This window comes from Hyaena hyaena, unplaced genomic scaffold (genome assembly GCF_003009895.1).
Source record: "Hyaena hyaena isolate Hyena2069 unplaced genomic scaffold, ASM300989v1 scaffold_70, whole genome shotgun sequence".
NCBI classification, from domain to species: domain Eukaryota; kingdom Metazoa; phylum Chordata; class Mammalia; order Carnivora; family Hyaenidae; genus Hyaena; species Hyaena hyaena.
Window position 1 is genome coordinate 1,931,808 of NW_024080701.1, and position 25,697 is coordinate 1,957,504.

General features: G+C 44.0%; 1 protein-coding gene across 4 annotated transcripts in view; it reads left to right on the top strand.

Moving 5' to 3' along the window:
- NUSAP1 (nucleolar and spindle associated protein 1) overlaps positions 1-25,697 on the top strand; it is a 45,825-nt gene that overhangs the window by 6,946 nt on the left and 13,182 nt on the right. For 2 of the 4 annotated variants that reach the window (XM_039232763.1, XM_039232765.1), the window contains exons 2-6: positions 1,473-1,541; positions 15,245-15,388; positions 16,153-16,300; positions 19,272-19,373; positions 24,440-24,549. In XM_039232763.1, coding sequence (XP_039088694.1) covers positions 1,473-1,541; positions 15,245-15,388; positions 16,153-16,300; positions 19,272-19,373; positions 24,440-24,549 — 573 coding nt within the window. The remainder of the gene's footprint in view (positions 1-1,472; positions 1,542-15,244; positions 15,389-16,152; positions 16,301-19,271; positions 19,374-24,439; positions 24,550-25,697) is intronic. The other 2 variants (XM_039232764.1, XM_039232766.1) reach the window with 1 other exon arrangement.

Here is a 25,697-nt window from a genome sequence, read left to right on the forward strand (position 1 = left end):
CGGGGCTCGAACCCACGAACTGCGAGATCATGACCTAAGCGAAAGTCGGACGCTTAACCGACTAAGCCACCAGGCGCCCCAAGACCCTAAGAGAGATTCAAGAAACAACAGCAAGTAGAAAATAGGTACCACTCTATGATTAGCCAGTATGGTGACTGATAACTTGGAGGGCATACTGATGAACCAGGCTGGAGGATGGGCTTCATACCCTAACCACAGCCTCTCCTGTCCCCTAAAGCCTAAACCAGATCTAAATCTTTACTATTTTCTCCTGGACACATGGCCAACAATAAATGGTATGAGAAGTGGTGGCTGAGCCCACCTTGAGAAGGAAATCTCTGGTTCTCAACTACCTAGCTGAGTGGAGGAGGAGAAAAAGACAACACAACCAATATGCTTGATCTTTTAAAGCACAAGAAAACATAACCAATCAGGTTAGTATTTCTCTTTCAGGAAGGGAAGGTTTCCTGGAGTGGAAAGAGAAAATCAGGAGTCCCTTTCCTCGGGAACCCTTTAACCATCCTCCTCTATTTGGCATTCCCCATCTGAAAGACCCCCACCATGTTCCATCAGCTGCCCAAGCCAGAAACCTGGGTATAATAAAATTTCACTATTCCTTGACCTCTATGTTCATACCGACTTTACTTGCTAAAAAGGTTTGAATCCGTCCATTCTGCCTTAACGCTGCTCTAGCTCAGGCCGCAGTCCTTTCTGGTTTCCTACAACAGCTTCCCAGAAGCTTTACTGACTTTGTCTTACTGCCATCAAGTGCATCGTGCACAATGTCCTACCAGAGTAGGACAGTTTTGAGTAAAGCAAACTGGGTCATACCCACTGTGCTGTTATAGACTTCAGACGCTGCCCTGTGCTCAGAGGGTCAAGTTCGTATTTTCAAGAGGCTTATAAGGCCTGGCAGGATTGGGCCCTGCCCACTTCCCCAGTGTCCTCTCACCATCCCTCCAGCAGCTCCATGCTCTGGCCACTTTGAATTCGAGTTCCCCAAACTCCACCCTCATTCTCCCCTACCCATGTCATTTCTTTACCCCTTCCTTGTGGCCACCACTGTCCTGTTCATCCTTCACACCTCAGCAGCTACAGACATCACGTCTTTGTCTTAGAGCTGGTGTGTCCAGTTACCTGCTGAAGTCAACCCTGACTGGTGGTCTGGATATTGGTCGCTGTGCCCATTTGTGTTTCTGTACAATAGCCCAGGCCTCCCCATGCTGGCTCTTAGCCCCGTGCTTCTGTGGTCCTTGCCTCTTTCCCTGTGTCACTTCCCCTTTCTGGTGGGAAGTCTGCGTGGGGCCAATTCTGTGTTGGTCATCCCTCTGTTCTCAGAGCCTGCCCAGAGGACGTTTGAGGAATATAAGATCAGGAGAATAATTGTCCTCAAAACTGGGAAAGATGATAACCTATCTTTCTTGCTTTGTTGATTTTTGGCCCTGCTGATAAAGTCTTTAACTCTCCTGCAGGCAGACAAATTGTTAAAAGCCTTGAAAGCCCACCTTCAACATGAAGCAAAAAAAGAAAATGAGAATCAGGTAAGTAATATTTTTATCACCTGTTAAATATTAAAGCAATTATATTTAATTAATGAGTGATAAACACAGCTAGTGATGACTTAAGACATGCTATTTATCCCCAAAGAGACCATTATTGGTAATAATAAATCCTTACATAATAACTGTTGGTTATAGAGAAACTGCATATAGCAAGTAATCTGTTAAATAAGATGGTCTCACACAAATGTGAAGGTTAATTATTAGTTGCCAATCATTACAAGAACTAGCCTGTGTTGGGGCCCCTGGATGGCTCAGTTGGTTAAGCATCTGACTTCCGCTTAGGTCATGATCTCACAATCTGTGGGTTCGAGCCCCGTTGTCCGGCTCTGTGCTGGCAGCTCAGAGCCTGGAGCCTGCTTCAGATTCTGTCTCCCTCTCTCTCTGCCCCTCCCCCACTCGCTCTCAGTCTCTGTCTCTCAAAAGACATAAAAAAGAACTAGCTTGGTGTGAGCAGGGAAAGGGAATAGGATTTGAATCCCGGAAAAAATACAGGTTAAAAAGCAGTTGTCATTTCTTTTTGTGTGATCTTGGAAATCTCAAATGCCTGGATTCTTTGTTTCCTGTTCTTTATAATGGAAATAACATCTGCTTGGCTGAATTGAGTGTTAAGAGTCAAAGGAAGTAGGGCCTCTGAGTAGAGCCTGTCAAAGTGCCCTGTGTGGTGAACTGTAAACCAGAGCTAATGGGGGGAGAGGCTGTCTTGGCTGTCTCAGACCTACCCCAAAGATTTTGACAGAGCTAGGATTCTAAACTTGAAATGGAGGAAAATAGGAAAGTCCTTAAGGCCTTGGGCTTTGAAGAGCATCCATTATCTGTTTGGAAATGAAGGTAAATATAAACAGGAACTGAAAATCTAATTTCTACCCTCTCTGTCTTTATCAACTCTATAACTCTATTCAAAGTTATAAACACTTAAGACTATTAATATTTAAAATTCTTTTGACTTCTGGTTTAATTAACTTAAAACAGAAAACTAAAAAAGATTAATTTTGAATTCTAGCTTTAAGGTTCTACATAAAATTAATCTTTCTGCCCCCTTTGTTCACCCACCTCCCTACATGCCCATCTTCCCCCGTTTGCCTTCTCCCCAAACCTTTCTCCCCTCCACCCCTCCCTCCCCCTCTCTTTCCTCCCTTCCCCACTTCCATATATAGGATATTTCATTGTAGTGCTATTTGAAATCAAGATTTTAGTTTCGATAATAATTAATAGACAAAATTTAAAATTATTATATTTTAAAAATTTTAAATTATATTTCAAATTCTGCATCTCCAGGGCCACTTCATTTTGAAAAAATATCACAAAAGCATGAGGAATAGTCAAAATTAAATTAGATAAAGAATTCCTAAGTCAGAATTTTTTTTAAACATTGGTTTCATTTTATTTATTTCTTTTTTAACCTTTATTTCTTTTTTTTTTTTTCAAATTTATTTCTAGGAGAGAGAGAGAGACAGCGTGAGCAGGGGAGGGTCAGAGAGAGAGGGAGAAACACAGACCGAAACAGGCTCCAGGCTCTGAGCTGGCAGTCAGCACAGAGCCCGACGCGGGGCTCGAACCCACGAACCGCGAGACCACGACCTAAGCGAAAGTCGGACGCTTAACCGACTAAGCCACCCAGGCGCCCCAACCTTTATTTCTTTTTGAGAGAGAGAGAGAGAATGAGAATGAGCAGGGGAGGAGCAGAGAAAGAAGGAGATAGAGAATCCGAAGCAGGCTCCAGGCTCTGAGCTGCCAGCAGAGAGCCCAACGCAGGGCTCGAACCCACAAGCTGTGAGATCATGACCTGAGCCTAAGTTGGACATTTAACCGACTGAGCCACCCAGGCATCCCCAGAATTTTGTTTTTTTCCCTTTATTTTGAGAGAACAAGCAAGTGGAGGGAGGGGCCGAGTATGAGGGGGAGGGGGGGGAGTTCCAAGCAGGTTCAACAGCGTCAGTGCAGAGCCTGATGGGGGCTCAAACCCACAAGCCTTGGTATCATGAGCTGAACCAAAGGCCCCCAGAATTCTTAATCTATCAATAGTGAGCTTAGATTAATGGGAGGACCTGTTACAGAGTTTATTTACTAAGGCTACAGAAAGAGTCAACACAGTCCAAATGCATGGCAAAGAGATCATGAATGTTACCAAGGATTGACAGATGTGCAAACTTCCAGAACCCCCCAAATCATCACCTAAGGAGTGCACAGGTATGGATCACATCTGAGTCAGTTGGACATGGCATATTTTGGAAACCTTATTCTCGCACTCTAGGTCAGCCTTAACTATATGGGGTTAGAGGAGTGCTGGCTGTTTGCCAAGGACTGCCTTGTCTGAACCAGGTGTGCCTCATCAATCTTGGATTTAGACAGGTGTATTCTAGATACATTATGGTGCATTCAGGAGTGCACATACCCTCCCTGATCACTATCCGCTTCCCAGACTAACATAAAATGCATGGGATTAAAACAAGCAATCTCAGGGGCACGTGGGTAGCTCAGTCAGTTAAGCCTGACTTCAGCTCAGGTCATGATCTCAACAGTTTGTGGGTTCAAATCCCATGTTGTACTCAGCGCTGACAGCATAGAGTTTCCTTCTCTCTGCCCCACCCCCACTTTACTGTCTCTATCTCACTAAAAAATAAACAACAGATACCAACCAATCTCTGGGAGTTGGGCTAACAGGTTTCTAAACAGGACAGTTATAGGGGTGCCTGGGTAGCTCAGTTGATTAAGCCTCCAGCTTTAGCTCAGGTCATAATCTTGCCATTGGTGAGTTCAAGCCCTTTTTCGACAATCTGTGCTGATAGCTTGGAGCCTGAGCTTGCTTTGGATACTATGTTTTCCTCTCTCTCTCTTCCCCTTCCCCACTCAGTGTTCCCATGCTCGTGTCTCTCTCTCTCTCTCTCTCTCTTTAAAAAAAAATAAACATGAAAACATAAACAGGACAGTTAGAGGACCTGTCTTGCACTCTGTTCATAAGGGAGTCCCTGCAGGAGGGATAAATAAGTACTTTAAAAGTATCTCTTGGGGCGCCTGGGTGGCTCAGTCGGTTAAATACCTGAAGTGGGGCTCTACACTGACAATGTGAAGCCTGCTTGGGATTCTCTCTCTTTCCCTCTCTCTCTGCCCCTCCCCTGTTCTCTTGGTCACTATCTCTCTCACAAATTAAGATTCCAGCAATACATGTAGCCCAAGGGCACCACTTCTATAGTGGAAGCAATTTCTTTTTCTTACGCATGACCATTCAGGGAGTTGGGAAGTGGGATCCAGATAGCATCTTCCTACTCTCGTGTATCCCTGTTTTTTTGAATTTGTGCTTACCTGTTTTCAGCTATCACTTGCTGATTCCCTGGTTTGCTTTCTAGTATTTGGTGTCTTGTCTGCCTCATCACCTCATGCCCTGACCTTTGGAATGAATTCATAGGTCCATCTGGATGTCCTTTACAATCCTTGCCTCCTTATTCCTTAACTCCTGTAAGTTTGCTGAACACTTTTCATCAGCCATCCTCTTTCTTGACATATCCTGGACTTTATATCACTTGGAACTGTTGCAGGATTCTCACACAGAGTCGTGACACCGAGGCTTTTTTTTCCAGGAAGCAACTTTTTTCGTGCCGGCATTGCTCAGTTGGGTTCGTACCCAAAGAACTGAGCAGCCCACATTACATGGCATAGTTTTTTTATACATTTTCTATTTCTTTATCTCCTATATATGGTAACACACATAAACATGCAGTCTGATTAAGTTGTCTCAGTTTACAAGAACATGGGAGATGTAGGCCCCTGGGCGCATGTCTAGGTGACCTTGAAGTCTTCTCTCTTCTTTTTTTTTCTCTCTCCTTAGGGAGAGGTTCCTACCACATTCCCCCCTTTGATGCTCGGACCTCTCTATTTTGGGTCAAAGAGCATCATCCTGGCTTAGAGGTTTATATTTCCATAACATCATTACATGAGCAGCTGTTTTTCTCTCAACCATAGTCTCCATGAGACTGGAGACTGATCGTATAATCAAGGGAGCCAAGCAAGGTAAGATCAGACATCCTCCCAGAATTAGGAGGACAATACCTATGAGGGTTTTGAATCCCCCGAAAGATGAAAACCATTCTCCAAATAACTCCCTGGGGTTCCAACCGTTCCAGGTTTGGACTGGGACATGAGCAACCTTTCTCATTCAATCTGTGATCTCCTCTATGACTTTTCCCTCATCATCTATCTGTAGGCAGTAGTTGCTCAGGTTGAATTTTCTACAAACACTTCCCTCAGAAGCAAGCAGGTAATCTAAGACCAGGCGATTTTGGTAGATGGCATTGCGCATTTTACTGCTTAGCAAGTAAATTAAGAGCCCTAGCAGTTTCATTGGTTATAATTTCTACAACTGCTTGCAGCCTAATTATGCGGTTTAGCATATAAATGGGGGTGCGGTAACCCCAAGACCCATCCTCAGCCCAGGTAGCAGGGCCATAATAATGAATTATCCGCTCAGGAGGCCATTCATCATCTTTCTAGTTGCCAATTTGCAGGGCACGCCGTTTTCTTTGAACTTTCCTATCTCCATATAATTGAACTCCCAGATGTTCTCCTTCTGCACGTGGGAGTAGGAAGAAGGATGGGTGAATAGTTCCCAGCATACATGACCCTGGCCAGCCTGAAGAACAGTACTGCATAGGCTGTTCTCCCACACATCCAGCTGGCTGGTGCAACCTCTGCCAATCTAATAGCAAGAAGTAAAGCAAAAATTGCAATAATTTGTGAAAGACAAGGGGTGACAGCGCATTACAGTAAGAGGCAGGTGTAAGAAATAAGGACAGTCTATTTATTTCACCGGACCGACGATTCCTCAAGCTTCTGCCGTGCGTAGATTAGTCAGCTTCCGGAGTGACTAAAGCAGGGCTGTAGTCTCCAGTAGGAGTCTCTGCCATAGCAGCTCACTTCTTCCATATGGTCAGCTTACACGGTGTGGACGGATCAGGAATGCACTCCCAGTCCCTGGATGCCGGCTCCACTCTGCTGTGGTGAATCCAGGGACCCACCTTGGCTACTTTTACTGCAGTAGGGGTGGACAAAATGACAGTAAACGGGCTCCTCCAAAGGGGTTTGAGTGGTTGGACATTCCACTCTTTTACATTTTACTCTTTTTACCAGCATCTCCTGGCTCAAAGGAGTGAGCATCTGTGGTCAGACTCACAGGCAATCGTTCTTTAAGCCATTGGTGTAGAGTGGCTAGAGTAGAGCCTAGAGCCTGCATTTGCTGCCTTAGGGTTAAATTGCCTATATCATTTAAATTTCCCCTTATCCCTTTAACAGTTGGGGGAGGGCGCCCATAAAGGATTTCATAAGGGGAAAGCCCTCTTTGCTTATTGATGCTGCACCTGATTCTTAACAAGGCTATTGGCAACACCTGGTCCCAGTGTAGGTGGGTCTCCTGGCACAGTTTACTTAATTGCAGCTTCAAGGTTCTGTTCATTCATTCCACCTTTCCGGAGCTCTGGGGTCGGTATGCCGTGTGTAACTTCCAGGTTATCTTTAGCCCCTTTTGCCACCCAGCTGCACCACGTCAGCCACAAACGCTGGCCCGTTATCTGAACCCATAGTGATAGGGATCCCAAATCGTGGGATAATTTCCTTGAGAAGAAGTTGAGCCACCTCATGTGCCTTTTCTGTTCGGGTAGGGAAAGCTTCTACCCAGCCTGAGAAAGTACATACAAAAACCAACAAGTATTTACATCCCCGAACCCAGGGGAGCTCAGTGAAGTCCACCGTCACATTTTCAAAGGGGGCTCCCCCAACGCTCTGTACTCCAGGGGCGGCCTTGGGCCCCTGACGTGGGTTGTTTCGGGCACAGGTTTCACATTGCTCCCATACCACTGGGGCTATGCTGGAGAGCGGAGGGATGTAAAAATACCGGCTTAACATTTTTTCAAGGGCTGTCGGTCCGATGTGAGTTCCTGATGGAACTGCTTAACAAAGACTGGAGCTAAGGCCTCAGGAATTGCTACTTGGCCGTCTTCAAATTTCCACCATCCATCTGGGAGGTAGTTGCCACTCTCAGTCTGAAACCAAGTACTTTCATGGTGTGAGTAATGAGGGTCCCACTCTGTCAGTGGGTTAGGGAACAGTGCAGCAGGTAAAGCCACTGATTTTATTGCTCCTTTGGAAGCTGCTAGCTTTGCCTCTGGGTCAGCCTTTCGGTTTCCTAGTGCAGCCGTGGTGTCTCCCCTTTGATATCCCCAGCAATGTATGACTGCTACACTTTTAGGGGCCCACACGGCGTCTAAGAGTTAAGGATCTCCTTACTATGTTTTATGTCCTTTCCTCCTGAGTTTACTAGACCCTTCTCCTTATATAAGGCCCCATGTACCTGGAGAGTGGTGAAGGCATATTTAGACTCTGTGTATATATTAACACGTATCCCTGCTGCCAGTTGGAGGGCTAGGGTTAAAGCAATTAATGTTCTGCCTTTTGTGCCGAAGTCCCCTTTGGCAGGGCCTCTGCTTCAATGACAGTTTAGAGTCACCACGGAATATACTGCAAGACGCTCTCCCCTTTCTACAAAACTGCTACCGTCAGTGAAATATTCAGCGTCGGGGTCTTTGAGAGGCTGATCCCACAAGTCTGGTCTGCTGGAGAACACCTCATCCATGACTTCAATGCAGTCATGGTCTGGCTGGCCTGGCCTGACAGGCAATAGGGTTGCAGGGTTCAGGGTCTGTACTACTTCTAGGTGAATGCGCGGATTCTCACATAGCATTCCCTGATACCTGACCATCCTGGCGTTGGTGAGCCAGTATTGTCCCTTGTAATCCATTAATGTTAATACCAAATGTGACACTCGGACTGTTAATTCCTGTCCCATAGTTAACTTGTCAGCCTCAGACACTAAAAGAGCTGTGGCTGCTAGTGCCCGTAGGCAGGGGGGCCAGTCTTAGGCCACAGAGTCAAGTTGCTTGGAGAGAGATGCCACTGGGCGATGCCATAATCCCAGCATCTGAGTCAGTACTCCCACTGCAATACCAGTGCACTCGTGGACATACAGAAAGAAGGGCCTGGTTATGTGTGGGAGCCCTAAACCAGGCGCATTAGTAAGTGCACGTTTTATTTCCTCAAAGGCCTTTTGCTACACTGACTCCCTCATCAGGGGTTCCCTTTCTCCCCGCTTTGTAGCCTCATAGAGGGGTTTTGCCAGGACTGAAAAGTTAGGTATCCAGATCCTACAGAAACCTGCAGCCCCGAGAAACTCTCGAACCTGGCGACGGGTTGTGGGTTGTGGGAGTTGGGATCCAGCAAACGGCCTGCTTTCTCTCTGGGTGGAGCTGACGCTGCCCCTGAGATAAGTGGAAGCCAAGATATTTAACCCTTTCTTGACAGATCTGTGCCTTTTTTCTCGAGACCTTGTAGCCGGCTTTCCATAGGAGGGTAAGGAGCTGCCGAGTCCCTTCCATGCAACCCTCCCGGGACTTCCCAGCTAATAGCAAGTCATCCACGTACTGAAGCAGGACGCAGTCATATTGATCTGTGGGGAAGGCTTCTAAGTCAGAGGCAAATGCAGTGCCAAAAATGGTTGGGGAGTTTTTGAACCCTTGAGGTAACCTAGTCTAGGTAATTGGTCCCTGTCACCATTTTTGGGGTCCTCCCATTGGAAGGCAAAAATCAATTGGCTCTGGGGGGGCCAGGCAGATGCAGAAAAAGGCATCCTTAAGGTCCAAACAGGTGAAGAAAGTGGCTTCAGCAGGAAAGAGCCCCAAAAGTGTATAGGGGTTCGGGACCACTGGGTGTATGGTGACAGTAAACTGGTTAACTACTCTCAGGTCCTGAACTGGCAGGTAATCATCTGTGCCTGGTTTTTGAACAGGCAAGAGGGGTGTGTTCCAGGGCGACTGACATGGCCTGAGGATCCCATACTTTAAAAGTCTTTCCAGGTGCTTTTGGATCCCGACCTGTGCCTTGCGAGGGATGAAGTACTGTCTCTGACGGGTGGACTCTGCCCCAGGCTTTAGTTCAACAACCACAGGGGGTATGTTTCGCGCCAGTCCTGGTGGGTTATCTTCAGCCCACACCCCTGGGACCTTAAAAGGAAGCTCAGGCACCAATTGCGGTTTTTCCTAGATGCTATAGAGACGCCATTCCTCCCCCTGGGGAATGGTGAGAGTCATAATCTTTGCCTTTGGTTTTCGTAGGGTCAGAGCAGCCTGTCCCTGGGAGTTGAAAGTTAATCTGGGCCTGCAGTTTTCCACTAGGTCACGGCCCATTAGAGCCACGGTGCAGTCAGGGAGGTACAGAAATTCATGGATGACTTTGTGGCCACCTAAACTGCATCGTCAAGGTAACCGGAAGGGACAACGTATCTGATCGCCTGTGGCCCCCACAATGGTGGCTTGTCTCCGTGAGAGGGGGCCCACCGGTTGGGTCACTGTTAAGTGTTCTGCTCCAGTATCTACCATAAAGTCAATGAGTCGTCCCCCCACCTTCATTCTGACCATGGGCTCCCGGGGGCCTAGCAAAATAGAGGCCGGTCTGTCCTAGTCCTCCTCATAGTCGTCCATGGCGGCTAGCCCCACAGAATCATTCTTGGGGGCCCCATGAGGCTGCGGGGCCAGTTGGTACTGGCCCTGGACCACATGGCCCCTTTTTTTCTGCTTAGGACCTTGCTGAGAATCATCTGGTCGCTGTGGGCACTCACCTTTCCAGTGGCCCAACTGACAGCACAAAGCACACTGATTCCAGCCTAGTTTCAATCTAGGGCGAGACCCCTCCCTCCTCGCTGCTCCCCTTTCTGGATTTGGCCCTTTCCCTGCGGGGCTTTCTTCTGGGGGTGTCTTGACTGCTCCACCAAGGCAGCAGCTAACAAGTCTGCCTGTTTTTGCTTTTTTTGGTGTTCTTCCTTCCATGCTGCCTGGTCACGGTTAATGAACACCTGGGTTGCTACTTCTAGCAACTGACTGAAATTCATGCCAGTGAAACCTAGTTTCTGCAGCTTGCGCCAAATATCTCCCTGGGCCTGGCCTATGAAAGCCACATTAATCATCCTCTGGTTGGTGGGTGCTTCTGGATCAAAGGGAGTATAGAGACAGAATGCCTCACATAATCTCTCATAAAATTGGCTTGGGCTCTCCTCCGGCCCTTGGAGCACTTCTTATGTTTTACTCATATTTACGGCCTTTCCCCCCCATTCTTTACACCATTTAGAAGAGCTTCTTGATATCGCTCAACGCTTGTAAGCCCTCCATCTATGCTTAAGTCATTTGGGGTCCTCCCCCGGGAAGTGAGCCTGGGCATAGGCTTGGGGGTCTAGTGTCCCAGCTGGAGCATTTTCCTCTAACCATTTTATAACTGCCTGAATAATTCAGCGACGCTCCTCTGTATTGAAGACCGTCAAAAGAAGTTGGCGGCAGTCCGTCCAGGTGGGTTTGTGGGTCTGAATTATGGACTGCATTAAGTCAGTCATAGCTTGGGGCTTCTCCGTATAGGAGGAGGTATGGTGCTTCCAATTCAGGAGATCCGTAGTGGTAAAGGGCTGTTACATGTAAATACGCTGGCCTCCCTGGATCTGGCCTTCCTGATAATAATAGAAAGGACCCCTAATTTCCCTCAGCTGCATCTGTTGGGCTCCTGGGTGCGGCTGTAGGGAAGGGCTGCCTCTGTTGGCCTGAGTCTCTGGTCGCCGCCGTTCAGGAGGTGTATGGGGGGTTAAGACTGGTGGTTCGGGTGAGTCGGTCACACTTGGGGAGGTTGGTGGTGCTAGGGGTGGTAAGGCTTTGGGGCTGGGGGCAGACTCTGATGAGGTTTCTGCAGTTAGGTCTGCTGGAGGCACAGGTGGCAGTGAGGGGTACAGTGGGACATATGGTGGTGGGGTTTCTTCAGGTTCTTCTTTTTTTTTTTTTTTTTTTTTTTTTTTACTTCTTCAGGTTCTTCTGACAGTATGGGCTTTTTAACCTCTGGCCGGTATTTGGAGGATGCCGTGAGGCGAGCCAGGATTACTTTACAGCTCTCTTCAATACAGACTTTTAGCCAAGGAGGCCAGGACAGGACCAGGTCTTGCCAACAGTCAATATAAGGAAGTTGGTCAGGGTGGCCTGGGTCCCCTGCAATGACCCTGAACACTCGGCCAACTAATTCCTTATCAAGTGAGCTCTCAGAGGGCCAGCCCACCCCGAACGATGGCCAGTCAATTTCACAGAATGTCCAGAGCTTTTAAGGAGTTAATTTTACACCATAATTTCCTGAATATCCCTTTTTGAAATTCCTCAACATACACTCTAGGGGAGTCGGTTTCCTCTGCTTTCCACCCATTTCCTCCCCCTAACAGGCGACTTTCACGCACAAGAAAGGGGAAGACCAGGGAAGGAGGGGGACCAGTTTGGAAAGGACACACAACCGCTTTGTCCGTTTCCGGCCGCTCTCCTCTCAGAGATATTTCAGGCTCCTCTTAGCATTGGCGGGTTCAGTTTCAATCCCTGACTCAGATCAGACTTCCTCGGAAGTCTGACGCCACCTTAAGCCATATGAGGTCGCCATGGAACCATGGATCGGGACTCAACACTCGCTTTGGCCCTTGGTCAGGTCAGAGCCTTCCCGCTGTCCGTCTCAGTCACACACACTCACATAACGACTCCAGCCCACCGCCCTACATCCAGCGCCTTAGAGTTGCAGCTTCATTCCTCTTCCCTTGTGGATTTACTAGTGCAACTCTGGGAAGTGATCAGGCTCCCCTTCTGCCTCTTAGGGGCAGGTCCACCAAAAAGAACCCGGGTTCTTACCAGTCAGATGGGCGGCGTTCCTTAAGCTGGTTCCTGGGCCTCAGGGGTTCCATTAGCGCACACAGGGCCCTCACCCGGCTCGAGATAGGCTAGTCCCCTACTGATCAAGAGGTCCACTGGCACCAGGTGAGGTCGCTTCTCCCTGCACTCCAAGGCGCTCCGCTCGTACCCCAGTGGCAAGGGAGGTGGAAATGCACCCTCTCCAAGTCCCAGGCGAGCCCCCAAGCAATGTTGCAGGATTCTCTCACAGAGAGTCGTGACACTGAGGCTTTTCTTTCCAGGAAGCAACTTTATTCGTGCCGGCACCCCTCAGTTGGGTTCGTACCCAAAGAACTGAGCGGCCCACATCACATGGCATAGTTTTTTTTAATACATTTTCTATTTTTGTCTCCCCTATATGGTAACACACATAAACATGCAGTCTGATTAAGTTGTCTCAGTTTACAAGAACATGGGGGATGTAGGCCCCTGGGCGCCTATCTAGGTGACCTTGAAGTCTTCTCTCCTCTTCATTTTTTTCTCTCTCCTTAGGGAGGGTTCCTACCACAGAACTATTTTACTTCTGTAATATTTTATCTCTAAAACCTGCCATTTCCAAAACCTCCTTATTCTTTGCCTCCTCATAAATTTTATATTATGGTTCTTATTGCAGGATCCATGGGAGAATCATTTGGGGAGCTTTTTAAAAATGCTAATAAATTGGGGTACGTGGGTGGCTCAGTCGAGTATCTAACTCTTGACTTCCTATCAGGTCATGATCTCAAGCTTGTACAAGTGAGCCCTGTATGGGGCTCTGGACTGAGCATGGAACCTGCTGGGATTCTTTGTCTTTCCCTCTCTCTCCGTCTCTCTTCCTCTGTGCCCCTCCCCCACTCACACTCCTTTTTCTCTCTCAAAGGAAATATGCTGTTGTATAGGCCTTACCAAACTCATTCCAACCAAATCAACTCTCAGAAGGTGGGGTCCAGGCACCAGAGTTAAATGGATTGAAAAATCAGTATACAAAGCATTCAGCCCACGACTTCCACATGCAGAGCACCAGGTGTCACTATAGTTTATAATATTGAAGGTTTCTCAGTAAGGAAAGTCAGTGTTACTAAGCAAAAGCCTCTGCCTTCTGGCATTCAAGGGTTCCTCTATGTAATAGCCTCCTCCCCACCTAAGGACCCTAGTAGATCAGATCACACCAGGTAATAGGCCCTCCTACACATCCAAGCCTCTAATGAGATCTTCCTTATTTTGAAATAGGATAGACAGCCAACAGTCACCAGACATTTGAGGGGAAGCGTGCAGTGTGAGAGAGCTTAAGATAAATAAAAATAAAAAGATGACCCTAAAGGAGACAGATGACCAAGAAAACAACAAAAGTTTTAAGAACTTAATGATTTATCAACTTTTAGACTCCAACTACACAGACAAGGAATGGATCATTCAATTAAGGTTATGTAACAAGCTATAAACGTTAATAGAGATAGATGACAGACACTGAGCGAGAAAAGGAGGACAGAATGTGAAGGGAAGCCTAAGGATGCTGCACTTGGAATTTACAGAATGTACTGTGCAGTTGTGAGACAAGATTGAAAGGCCTCAGAATCTAAAGCAGCAAAGGTGACTAGTAGAATGAGGTGATGGAGTGCTGTCAAGAAAGGGATGGGAGGTGAGAGGTGGGCAGAGGAGCTAGATTTCAGCATGCAAGGGGCACTACAAATGAATATCCCACCAGCAAATCATGAGTGATATACAGGTAGCTACCTGAAGTTAAGCCCTAGAAATGGGAAGGGTAGGGCAGAGAAGCAATTGCTTTCCACCATAATTTCTTTAGTACTGGATTTTTTCTTTTAGCCATATGTATTTAATATTAGTTCATTTCAAAACATTAAAATTTATTTAAAAAAAACAAAAACAAATCAAGCCTCTCCTTTTATAGTCTTTAGGTGAGAGAACATGTTTAAGAAAGCCTTCCTCATACTTACGATAATATATTCACCTATTTTGTTTCCTAGTGCTTTTATGGTTTCATTTTTACATTTAAATCTTTTACCCATCCATATTTCATTTGGTGTGAAAGAACCAAGCTTCCTTGTCCTCCTCACAAAGATAAAAAGCATAGTTTTCTCTGTATCATGTGTTGAATAATGAGTCAGTCTTCCCCCATTAATATGAAGTGCAGCCATTATCATACAATGAGTTCTTTTTTTTTTTTTCCTAAATGTTTGTTTATTCAGAGACAGAGTGAGGCAGGCAGGTAGGTAAGCACTGAGAGACCGAGATCCCAAGCAGGCCCTGCACTTAGTGCAAAGCCCAACATGGGGCTTGAACTCCCGAACAGCAAGATCACGACCTGAGCCAAAATCAAGAGTCAGATGCTTAATCGACTGAGCTGCCCAGGCCCGCAATGAGTTCTTATACAAGCAAGTCTGTATGTAATCTTCTGGTATCTGTATCACTGTTGTGATAATTTAGCTCTTTTCTTTTAGTTTATGGTGGTACAGGTGCCATTCTTATCTTACTCTCTTATTTGGCCTTTAAGAAGTTGCTTTGGACTCTGAGTTTTCTCATCTGTGAGAAATAAATGAGACTTTGAGGAATAAATGAGATAACCCATATAAACACTTAGTCCAGTAGAGAAGTGATATTAGCTGTAATTATTAGAGCATGCTGCCTGGCACATAGTGTATACTCAGAAAATTAAATGGTAATTTGCTTAATTACTCACACTAAGAAAACTTTGAATGCTTTCCTACACTACTTTTTTCAAGCTGGGGTTGTTAAATATGATTGATTCTTTTGGAATACTCTAGAATTCTTGTCCTGGACTACAATTTAGTTCAAGAGACTATTAAAATTGCCTTTTGTAAAATAGTTTTCTTATTTAGCTTAAATTCTGATTCTTCCTGAACATTATAACTCTAAAAATAGTACATGGCAGATGAATGTTTTTCTATTCAGGATGGAAGTCAAACTTGTGCATCCTCTTGTGATGAGGCTGAGGTGCAGATGAGCAGCCAGGAACAAGCTGAGAGGTTACTGGTTGACCATGTCACCAAAATGAGGAGAAGGCGTGGGACTGTCCACAGGAACCCGCACTCCCAGGTGAATGGAAGTGTGCACATTTTGGGCACCCATTCTGTCAAAATTGGTGTATTCTTAAGCTTTCTCCTTGAATTCCTTTATGATACTAGATGGTTGTAAACTCTGCATGCTGTAAGCCCCACAAAAGCTCAGACCTGAGTCCAAGCCGGTCCTCATGACACCCTGGGTACTGCCACTTAGGAAGCACTAATAAGGGTTACGCACAAATTAAGTATTTGTTGAATAAATATGAAAGTTAATTACGTATTCCCTTAACTGATGAGTAGTAAACAAGAAGGAAAGAAAAACCAGCATCAAATAAGTCTTTTGTTTTGTTTTTCCTTTTCAGCTAGCCTCAGACCTAGTGATCACTTTTTAGTTGATCATTTAGCAGAATGATCCTATGAGTAGCCAGAGGCTTCTTCAGTTGCCTTGAGAGGACTCTGATTTTATACTTCTTTTGTATCTTCTCTTTAAAATCTGTCTTCACAAGACACAGTCATAATTTTTATTTTCTAGCTATATAGTCCCTCGGTCATTAGACTATCCATTTAGACGATTTGTTAATTTCTTATCCCTAAGAGTTCTAATCTTGCCATTTATGCTTTTCAATGATCCCTAGTATGTCCTACTCCCAAATTCACGTTCTCAAGAGCCAAATCTGCCACTTGGAAACCTGATTATCTTATTGTCTTCCTTCAGCCTCTTTTCAGTTTAGGCTCCTATCTTTGTAAGGCAGTGGTGACTTCTTATTTAAATAATTCATTCTCTTTTTAAATCTGAAGCAGGATCATTTAGAGATGAAGATAAGTGATCCCACTGAATTCCAGAATCAAGGGAAGCAGGAAAACCAGAATCTCAGAACTGTTGGAGAAGTTCCTTCACCACCAGACGAGAGCCAAGGAGAGGAGAATGCAGTTTCCTCAGGAAAAGGTGGAACAGATAGTATGCCAAATAAGTAATAAAACCTGAAATTCCTCGGGTGGCCATGTATGCTCATGTCCTAGGACCACCATAACAAACTGCCACAAACTAGACCCTTTTTCCTGAGGTCCTGTCATGGTTACTACAAGTTAAGATTTCAACATAACTTTTTGAGGAACACAGTTCAACCCATAACACCATGCTATAGAATTCCTAAGTGTCTGCAATAAAAGCAAAAGTTTAAGCTTTCAATATATCTTCAGTACTATGGTGGAAAAACGGAGTGAGAGGGATAGCTGGAAAGGTTAGGGAAGTTGATTGCTTCTTGATGAGGAGAGCCCATGTTTATCCATCAACTTCCTCTGGCCTACTCCACACACAGGTACAAAGACCTTTTGCCTATTCAACCAAACAGTTAAAAGGGAGCTGCAAAGTCTACCTTCCCAGTGGGGTGGCCCCTTTAATTATGATAAATGTGTACTTTGGCTAGTCTCTGACCTTCTAAAAACCTCTGGCTTAAACTTTCTCAACTCAAAGTTTGTTTCAATGAGGCCAGAAAACTTGAGTTCCCCCAAACCTAGCAGGACTTGATCCTTTGTGATTTCATTACTCAGGAGTCCTACCAACTGCCACAGTGTCTCGGTGTTACCTTTCCCCCAGAAACCCTATCTGGGTACCTGAGGCAGGGCCCGAGGAGTACAGATAGAAGATGACCGATTCTGGTATCCACCGATTAGTTACATGCAGAATTTCTAATGCTGAGCCTTCCCTTTTCCCCAGAATTGGAATATCTTATTAAGTCACTAGAAGCAGAGTTTCTGATTCTGTAGGTCTGACTGAGCCTGTTAGCCTGCAATTTTCAATAAACACCCTGAGGGATTTTTTTTTCCTTTTTAAATAGGCTTCACACCCAGCACAGAGCCCAATGTGGGGCTTGAACTCACAACCCTGAGATCATGACCTGAGCCAAAATCAAGAGTCTGATACTTAACCAACTGAGCCACCCAAGGCACTCCATTCTCTCCCCTTTCTTTTATTTTTATTTTTTAAATTTTTTAAAAAATGTTTTTATTGGGGCGCCTGGGTGGCTTGGTTGGTTAAGCGTCCAACTTTCGCTTAGGTCATGATCTCGCGGTTCGTGGATTCAAGCCCCGCGTCGGGCTCTGTGCTGACTGCCAGCTCAGAGCCTGGAGCCTGTTTCAGTCTGTGACTCCCTCTCTCTGACCCTCCCCTGCTCACGCTGTCTCCCTCTCTCTCTCTCTCCTAGAAATAAATAAAACATTTAAAAAAATATATTAAAAAAATGTTTTTATTTATTTCTAGGAGAGAGAGAGAGACAGCATGAATAGGGGAAGGTCAGAGAGAGGGAGATACAGAATCTGAAACAGGCTCCAAGTTCTGAGCTAGCTGTCAGCACAGAGCCCAACGTGGGGCTCGAACCCATGAACTGTGAGATTATGACCTGAGTTGGAAGTCGAATGCTTAACCGACTGAGCCACCCAGGCGCTCCGAGGATGTGTACATTTTTAAATACAGGCCCCTTTTGGAAGTCCTCTGCTTTGGTTAGTCTAATATGTGCTGAGGGTTAGATTTGGATCCTGCACTTTGGGTAGGAATCCCACAGGGTGGTCCTCCCATCAGCACCCATAGAAGGCACAGGTGGTGGCTTGTTAGCAGGTTATCATCCTGGTAAGTTGCTCCTTTGTGAAGTTACTACTTTTCCATTTGTAATAAGTATCTAGTGAGGAGTGACTCTGAGTCCATAAATATCCTACATTTCATGGAACTTTTCCTTTCTGGTTTTAGAGCCAAGGTGCAAGTAGAAGCCCTTACAGTCCTCCTTCCTCTATCCATTCATTCTTTTATATTTTATGGATGCATTGGGAGACCTGAGGATAAGTGACATACTTATAAGTACTATTTATTGAAAACCTACTTGGATGGATATATGTATATATATTTTTTTAATGTTTATTTTGAGAGAGAGCAAGGAAGGGACTGAGAGAGAGAGTAGGAGAGAGAGAATCCCTGCTGTCAGCACCGAGCCAGATGTGGGACTTGAACTTCTTAACCATGAGATCATGATCTGAGCCAAAGTTGGATGCTTAACTGACTAAGCCACCCAGTCACCTCTGGATATTTTGTAGTAGATTGCCTCAAATTGAAAAGATGGCAGAACTTGGAAAGTGGTTATAAGTGAGGGAAAATCACAAATATATACACCATGATTTCAGCTAGATGTAAAGAACAAAACAAGTATAGAAGCAGAGGGCCTGAGGAAATAAGCCAAAATGCTAATGGTGTTTCTTCCATTGGTGGGATTGTGTGATTTTTTTTTTTTTTTAAGATTTTTTTTTATGTAATCTCTATGCCCCAATGTGGTACTTGAACTTACAACCCCAACATCAAGTGTCAAGCACTCTCCACTGACTGAGCCAGCCAGGTGTCCCAGGATTTTGTGATTGTTTTGTTCTTATTATAAACCATAATCTGTTTATAGCAAATTTTTGAAAGAATGTTTTTAAATTTCTGATATATTTAGGGGCGCCTGGGTGGCTCAGTCGGTTGAGCATCCGACTTCGGCTCAGGTCATGATCTCACGGTTCGTGGGTTCGGGCCCCGCGTCAGGCTCTGTGCTGACAGCTCAGAGCCTGGAGCCTGCTTCAGATTCTGTGTCTCCCTCTCTCTCTGACCCTCCCCCACTCACACTTTGTCTCTCTCTGTCTCTCAAAAATGAATAAACATTTAAAAAAAATTTTCTGATATATTTATATAATTTCTATATGGGAAGCATAACATTTCTTCCTACTTGAATCTTATGAGCTAAAATTGTAGTGATGCTATAATTCTTTGTGCTCATTTTTTCCACCACTTTGGCCAACCCCATCAAGTGAAAATGCCCCATGTTAACTTCTAGGTATTTCTAAATTGGAAGAACTTGTTTTGAAATCTTTCTTCATTTGTGTATCTTTGGATTCAGGTAATGAAGATTCAAAGGTACCTTCAGTAAAAAAGAAGCCTCTCTACACAGATGGATTTTCCAAACCTGGAAAAAATAAAAGAACTATAAACACTACTCCAAGTAAGTTTTGCACACAAAGAAACAAAGTAATAGTTGGCCCCTTCTGTCTAATGCCAGATAGGCGGTGCACCACAACAGCTGAAAGCTTGAATGCTGGAACTGGGGCTTGCATCCTCATTCTATCATCTTCTAACTCTGAGACCACCTGTTTCATCAGGTTGATACAGACATACCTGATATTGTGGCTTCAGTTCCACACCACAGCAATAAAGCAATTATTGCAGTAAAGTGAGTCAAATGAGTGTGTTCCCCCTGTGCATGTAAAAGTTAATGTTGACCCTGTACTCTAGTCTGTCAGGTGTGTGATAGCATTATGTCTCAAAACCATATACATATCTTAATTTAAAAATCCTTTAAATTTGCTTTAAAAATCCTTTAAAAAAAATCCTTTAAAATTGCTTAAAAAATGCTAACCATCATCTGAGCTTTCAGTGAGTAGTAATCTTTTTGCTGGTAGAGGGTCTGGCCTTGGTATTGATGGCTATTGAATGATTGGTGTGGCAGTTGGCCTGGCTATGGCAGCTTCTAAAAATAAGACAATAGTGCAGTTTGCCTTATCAGTTGACTTCCTTTCATGATTGACTTCTCTGTAGCATGCAATGAATGCTGTTGGATAATATTTTACCCATAATAGAGTTCTTTCAAAACTGGAGTCCATCTTCTCAAACCCTGCTGCTGCTTTATCAGCTAAGTTTATGGAATATTCTAAGTCCTTTGTTGTCATTTCAACAGTCTTCACAGCATCTTCACCAGGAGTAGGTTCCATCTCAAGAAGCCACTTTCTTACCCATAAGAAGTGACTCCTCACCCATTACAGTTGTATCATGAGATGGCAGCCATTCAGTCATTTGTATTTAGGCTCCATTTATTCTAGTTCTCTTGCTGTTTCCACATCTGCAGTCACTTCCTCCACTGCAGTTCTCTCAAAGTCATCCTTGTGGGTTGGAATTGGCTTCTTCCAAACCTGTGTTGATATTTTGATTACTTGCCATGAATCACAGATGTTTTTAATGGTATCTAGAATGGTGCATCTTTTCCAAAAGATTTTCAGTTTTGCCCAGGTCCATCAGAGGAATTTAACTGTCTCTGGCAGCTATAGCTTACAAAATGTATTTCTCGGGGCGCCTGGGTGGCTCAGTCGGTTGGGCGACTGACTTCAGCTCAGGTCATGATCTCAAGGTTCGTGGGTTTGTGCTGACAGCTAGCTCAGAGCCTGGAGCCTGTTTCAGATTCTGTGTCTCCCTGTCTCTCTGACCCTCTCCTGTTCACACTGTCTCTCTCTCTCAGAAATAAATAAAACATTTAAAAAAAATTAAAAAACAAAACAAAATGTATTTCTCAAATAGGACTTGAAAGTCTAAATGATTCCTTGATCCACAGGCTGCAGAATGGATGTTATGTTACCAGGCATTAAAATACCATTAATCTGAAGCACGTGGGTGGCTCAGTCACTTAAGTGGCTGGCTTCAGCTCCAGTCATGATCTCACGGCTGGTGAGTTCAAGCCCCGTGCTGAGCTCTGTGCTGACAGCTCAGAGCCTGGAGCCTGCTTCAGTTCTGTGTCTCCCTCTCTCTCTCTGCCCCTCATGCTCTGCTTCTCTCTCAAAAATAAATAAGCATTAGGAAAAAAAAGAAAATACCAAAATAACCATTAATCTTGTTGTATATCTCCAACAGAGATCTTGGTTGACCAGGTGCATTGCCAATGAACAGTCACTCTTTTAAAGGAATCTTTTTTTTTTTTCCTGAGCAAGTACATCTCAACAGTGGGCTTAAAATACTCTGTAAATCATGTTGTAAACAGGTGTGATGTCATCTAGGCTATGTTCCATTTTTAGACCATAGGCAGAGTAAGTGTAGTATAATTTTTTTTTTTTTAAATATTTTTATTTATTTCTAGGAGAGAGAGAGAGACAGCGTGAGCAGGGGACGGTCAGAGAGAGAGGGAGATACAGAATCTGAAACAGGCTCCAGGCTCTGAGCTGGCAGTCAGCACAGAGCCCGACGCGGGGCTCGAACCCACCAACCGCGAGATCGTGACCTAAGTGAAAGTCAGACGCTTAACCGACTAAGCCACCCAGGCGCCCCAGTATAATTTTTTTTTAATGTATGTTTATTTTTGAGAGAGAGAGTGCAAGTGGGGGAGGGGCAGAAAGAGAGAGAGACACAGAATCCAAAGCAGGCTCCAGGCTCTGAGCTGTCAACACAGAGCCCGATGCAGGGCTCGAACCCACGAACCAGGAGATCATGACCTGAGCTGAAATCGGATGCTTAACCAACTGAGCCACCACCCAGGCACCCCAAATTCTTAAAAGCCTAGCATTTTCACATGGTAAATAAGCGTTGGCTTGAACTTCAAATCAGTGGTTGCAGTGACTTGTTTTTTTTTTTTTTTTTTTAATAGAGAAAGCACAAGCAGGGGAGGGGCAGAGAAAGGGAGAGAGAGAATCCCCAAATAGGTTCTGTCCTGTCAGCATGGAGCCCAATGTAAGGCTTGAACTCAAAAACTGAGATCATGATCTAAGCTGAAATTAAGAGTCAGACACTTAACCAACTGAGCCACCCAAGCACCCCATTCAGTAACTTTTTTCTTTTAACTTTTATTTTAGAGAGACAGAGCATCAGTGGGGTAGGTGCAGAGGGAGGGAGACAGAGGATCCAAAGCACACTCTGAGCTGTCAGCACAGATCCCAATGGTGGAGCTCAAATACACCCAACCATGAGATCATGACCTGAGCCAAAGTCGGACGCTAACTCAGCCACACAGATGTCCCGAAGTAACTTTTTTTTTTAATGTTTATTATTTTTGAGAGAGAGAGAAAGAGACGGAGCAGGGGAAGGTAGAGAGAGAGGGAGACACAGAATCTGAAGCAGGCTCCAGGCTGCTGTCAGCACAGAGCCTAATATGGGGCTTTAACTCACAAACTGCAAGGTCATGACCTGAGCTAAAGTCAGACACCTAACCAACTGAGCCACCCAGGCACCCCACCGCAGTTACTTCTAATGAGAGATTCAACCTGTCCTTTGAAGCTTTAAAGCCAGGCTTTGACCTCTGTCTAGGTATGAAAGTCCTAGATGACATTTTCCAATAGAAGGCTGTCTCATCTACATTGAAGATCTGTTGATAAGTGTAGCCACCTTCATCAATGATCTTAGCTAGATCTGGATACCTTGCTGCAGCTTCTCTGTCAGCATTTGCTGCTTTACCTTGTCATGACATGGAGTAAATATGAACCTCATGAACCAACCTCTGGTAGCTTCCAACTTTTTTCTGTAGATTCCTCACCTCTCTCAGCCTTCATAGAATTGACTGGAGTTAGGGCCTTGCTCTGGGTTAGGCTTTGGCTTAAGGGAATGCAGGCTAGTTTGATTTTTCTTTCCAGACCACTCACACTTTCTCCATATCAGTAAAAAGGCTGTTTTGCTTTATTATACATCTTTTCATTGGAGTAGCACTTTTAATCTTCAAGAACTTTTCCTTTGCATTCACAACTTGGATAATTGGTGCAAGAGGCCTAGGTTTCAGCCTATCTCAGCTTTCAACATGCCCTCATCACTAATCTTAATCACTTCTAGTTTTTAAAGTGAGAAGTATGCAATTCTTCCTTTCCCTTAAACACTTAAAGGTCATTTGTGAGGTTATTGGCCTAATTGTTGTGTCTTGGGAAATAGGGAAGCCCAAGGAGAGGGAGATTGGGAACTGCTGGTTGGTCGAGCAGTCAGAATACATACATTTATTAAGTTTGCCATCTTATATGGGCACAGTTTGTGATGCCCCAACTGTGCCCCAAAACAATTACAGTAGTAAGATCAAAGATTGCTGACCACACATCACCATAACAAATACTGCAATAATTACCAAAATGTGACAGAGACACAAAGTGAGCTAATATGGATGGAAAAATGATGCTTCACAGGGTTGCAAGAAACCTTCAATTTTTAAAAGCAAAACAAAACCCAGTATTTGTGAAAGGCAATTAAAGTACAGTACCACAAGGTATGCTTATATATAGATTGAGACCAAATTACCTAACATAGCAACTAGCATGTAGCAGGTATTCAGTAAATACCTGAGAATGAATGTCTATAAAGTACTTGGCACAATTGCCCACCTTGTAATTTTTTTTCTCAATTTATTTAAGTAATCTATCCCCAGCATGGGGCTTGAACTCATGACCCCCAGATCAAGAGTCGCATGTTCTACCAACTGAGCCAGTCTAAGGTCCCTAAATTTGTTTCTCAGTTGTAAGTTTAAGGGACTCCCTATCTAAACATGTAATTAATTGTTCTCTATTGCCCAGTACATAGAATGTTGAGTATTATATGTTTACAGTACTCAGAATGCTGCTCAATATATATTAAAAAGGTATATAATTGATCAGAATATTTTTTTAATTTTTTATATGTATTTTATTATTTTAATTTTTTTTTTTTTTTTTTTTTTAGTAATCTCTACATTCAACATGTGGCTTGAACACATGACTTTAAAATCTCTAACCAGCGTCCCTAGAATATTTTTAATCAGAATAGCACAAAGCAGGGGTCAGCCAAGTACTGCCCACCCTGGCCTGTCTTAACACCCTTAAGCTAAGGGTTATAAAAATAAATGTGTGTGTGTGTGTGTGTGTATAAAGATAGATATCATACCATATGTGGCCCCAAAGACAAAAATATTTACTGTCTGACCCTTTACAGAAAAGGTTTGCCAAACCTTGCTATCAAACTTTCTAAGCATTATAAAATGTCAAATTTATGATTAAGGAAAGGCTGTCATTTGATTCATTGGTGAGGGGAGAGAACAAACATGTTACTCTTATTCTCTGGATTAAACCAAAATGTCAGGAGTGAAATCGACAATGGTAAAATGGTGTTTGATAGGTTATGAGATGAGTATAATTTATCCCTGATTTTCCAAGAACTAAAAGATTTGAAATTAAAATTTTAGCAACAGTGATGTTGAAGTTGACAGGGATGCAGAGAAGAAAATAAGTGTTAACAAAGACAAAGGGAAGGTGAATAAATGGGTTTGTCTTGTTATTAATTTTCATATTTTGGGGAACATTCTAGATTTTAAGAAGCTTCATGAGGCTCGTTTTAAGGAAATGGAGTCCATTGATCAATATATTGAGAGAAAAAAGAAACATTTTGAAGAACACAATTCATTTAATGAACTGAAGGTATGCTGATAAAATTGTGTACTTTTATTTTTTATTATTTTTAAGTAATCTCTCCACCCGACATGGGGCTCGAACTCACAACCCCAAGATCAAGAGTTGCATGCTTTACCAAGTGAGTCAGCCTAGTGCCTCTAAAATTATGTTAATGGTACTGATTTTAATGTTGGTACCGTAGCTAATACAGCCAGCTTTTTATTACTCTACCATTGAAATGGATTTGAGTTTAATGTATATTTATTATCTGAAATTGCTTCCCCCCACCATAAAAATTTTCAAAACTCTCTAAATAAAACAGGGAGACCTCACTATAAAGAATGAATTCCAGAGGCGCCTGGTTGGTTTAGTTGATTAAGCATCCAACTTTGGCTCAGGTCATGATCTCGCGGTTTGTGAGTTGGAGCCCTGCGTCAGGCTCTGTTCTAACAGCTCAGAGCCTGGAGCCTGCTTTGGATTCTGTGTCTCCATCTCTCTGCCCTCCCCTATTCGCACTCTCGCTCTCTCTCCTCTCTCAAAAATAAATAAACATAAAGAGAATGAATTCCAAAGTGCCAATAAGTTGTTCTGTCTTCAACATTCACACATTGTGCTTATTATCTTTGTTGAGGATGGACTGATTCATGGGCGAAGCCATCTTCTTTCTCTGTATCTAACCTAAAGGAAAAAGAATGGCTTGCAATGGCCAACTTAAGGCTTCCTGATAACTGAGCTTCCCGGGGGCCCCTTTGTCCAGATTTTGCTGGACTCCAGGTCCCTTCATGTAAGAAAAGGTGAAGAAATCAACCTCGAAGTTGAGTTACCAGAGCAATGAGTCGATAACTTCCTGTTACTGTCTTACATGGTATCTGGTATAAAAGAGGTGCCACTGAGAGGGCTGGGAAACATTTTCGAATTTAAGAATACATACAACCTACTTATTTCTCAAAAATAATTGGAGGTAATCTGTGGTATTACAACACAAAACAGTATAAAATTGATTTAAAAGGGGCAGAACAAGATGGGTGCTTCGGTGGCATCTGACTATCAGTAACTCCGTGTTGAGTTTTCTTTTCTTTTCTTTTTTTTTTTTTTTTTTAAATATTTTTATTTATTTCTAGGAAAGAGAGAGAGAGACAGCGTGAGCAGGGGAGGGTCAGAGAGAGAGGGAGTCA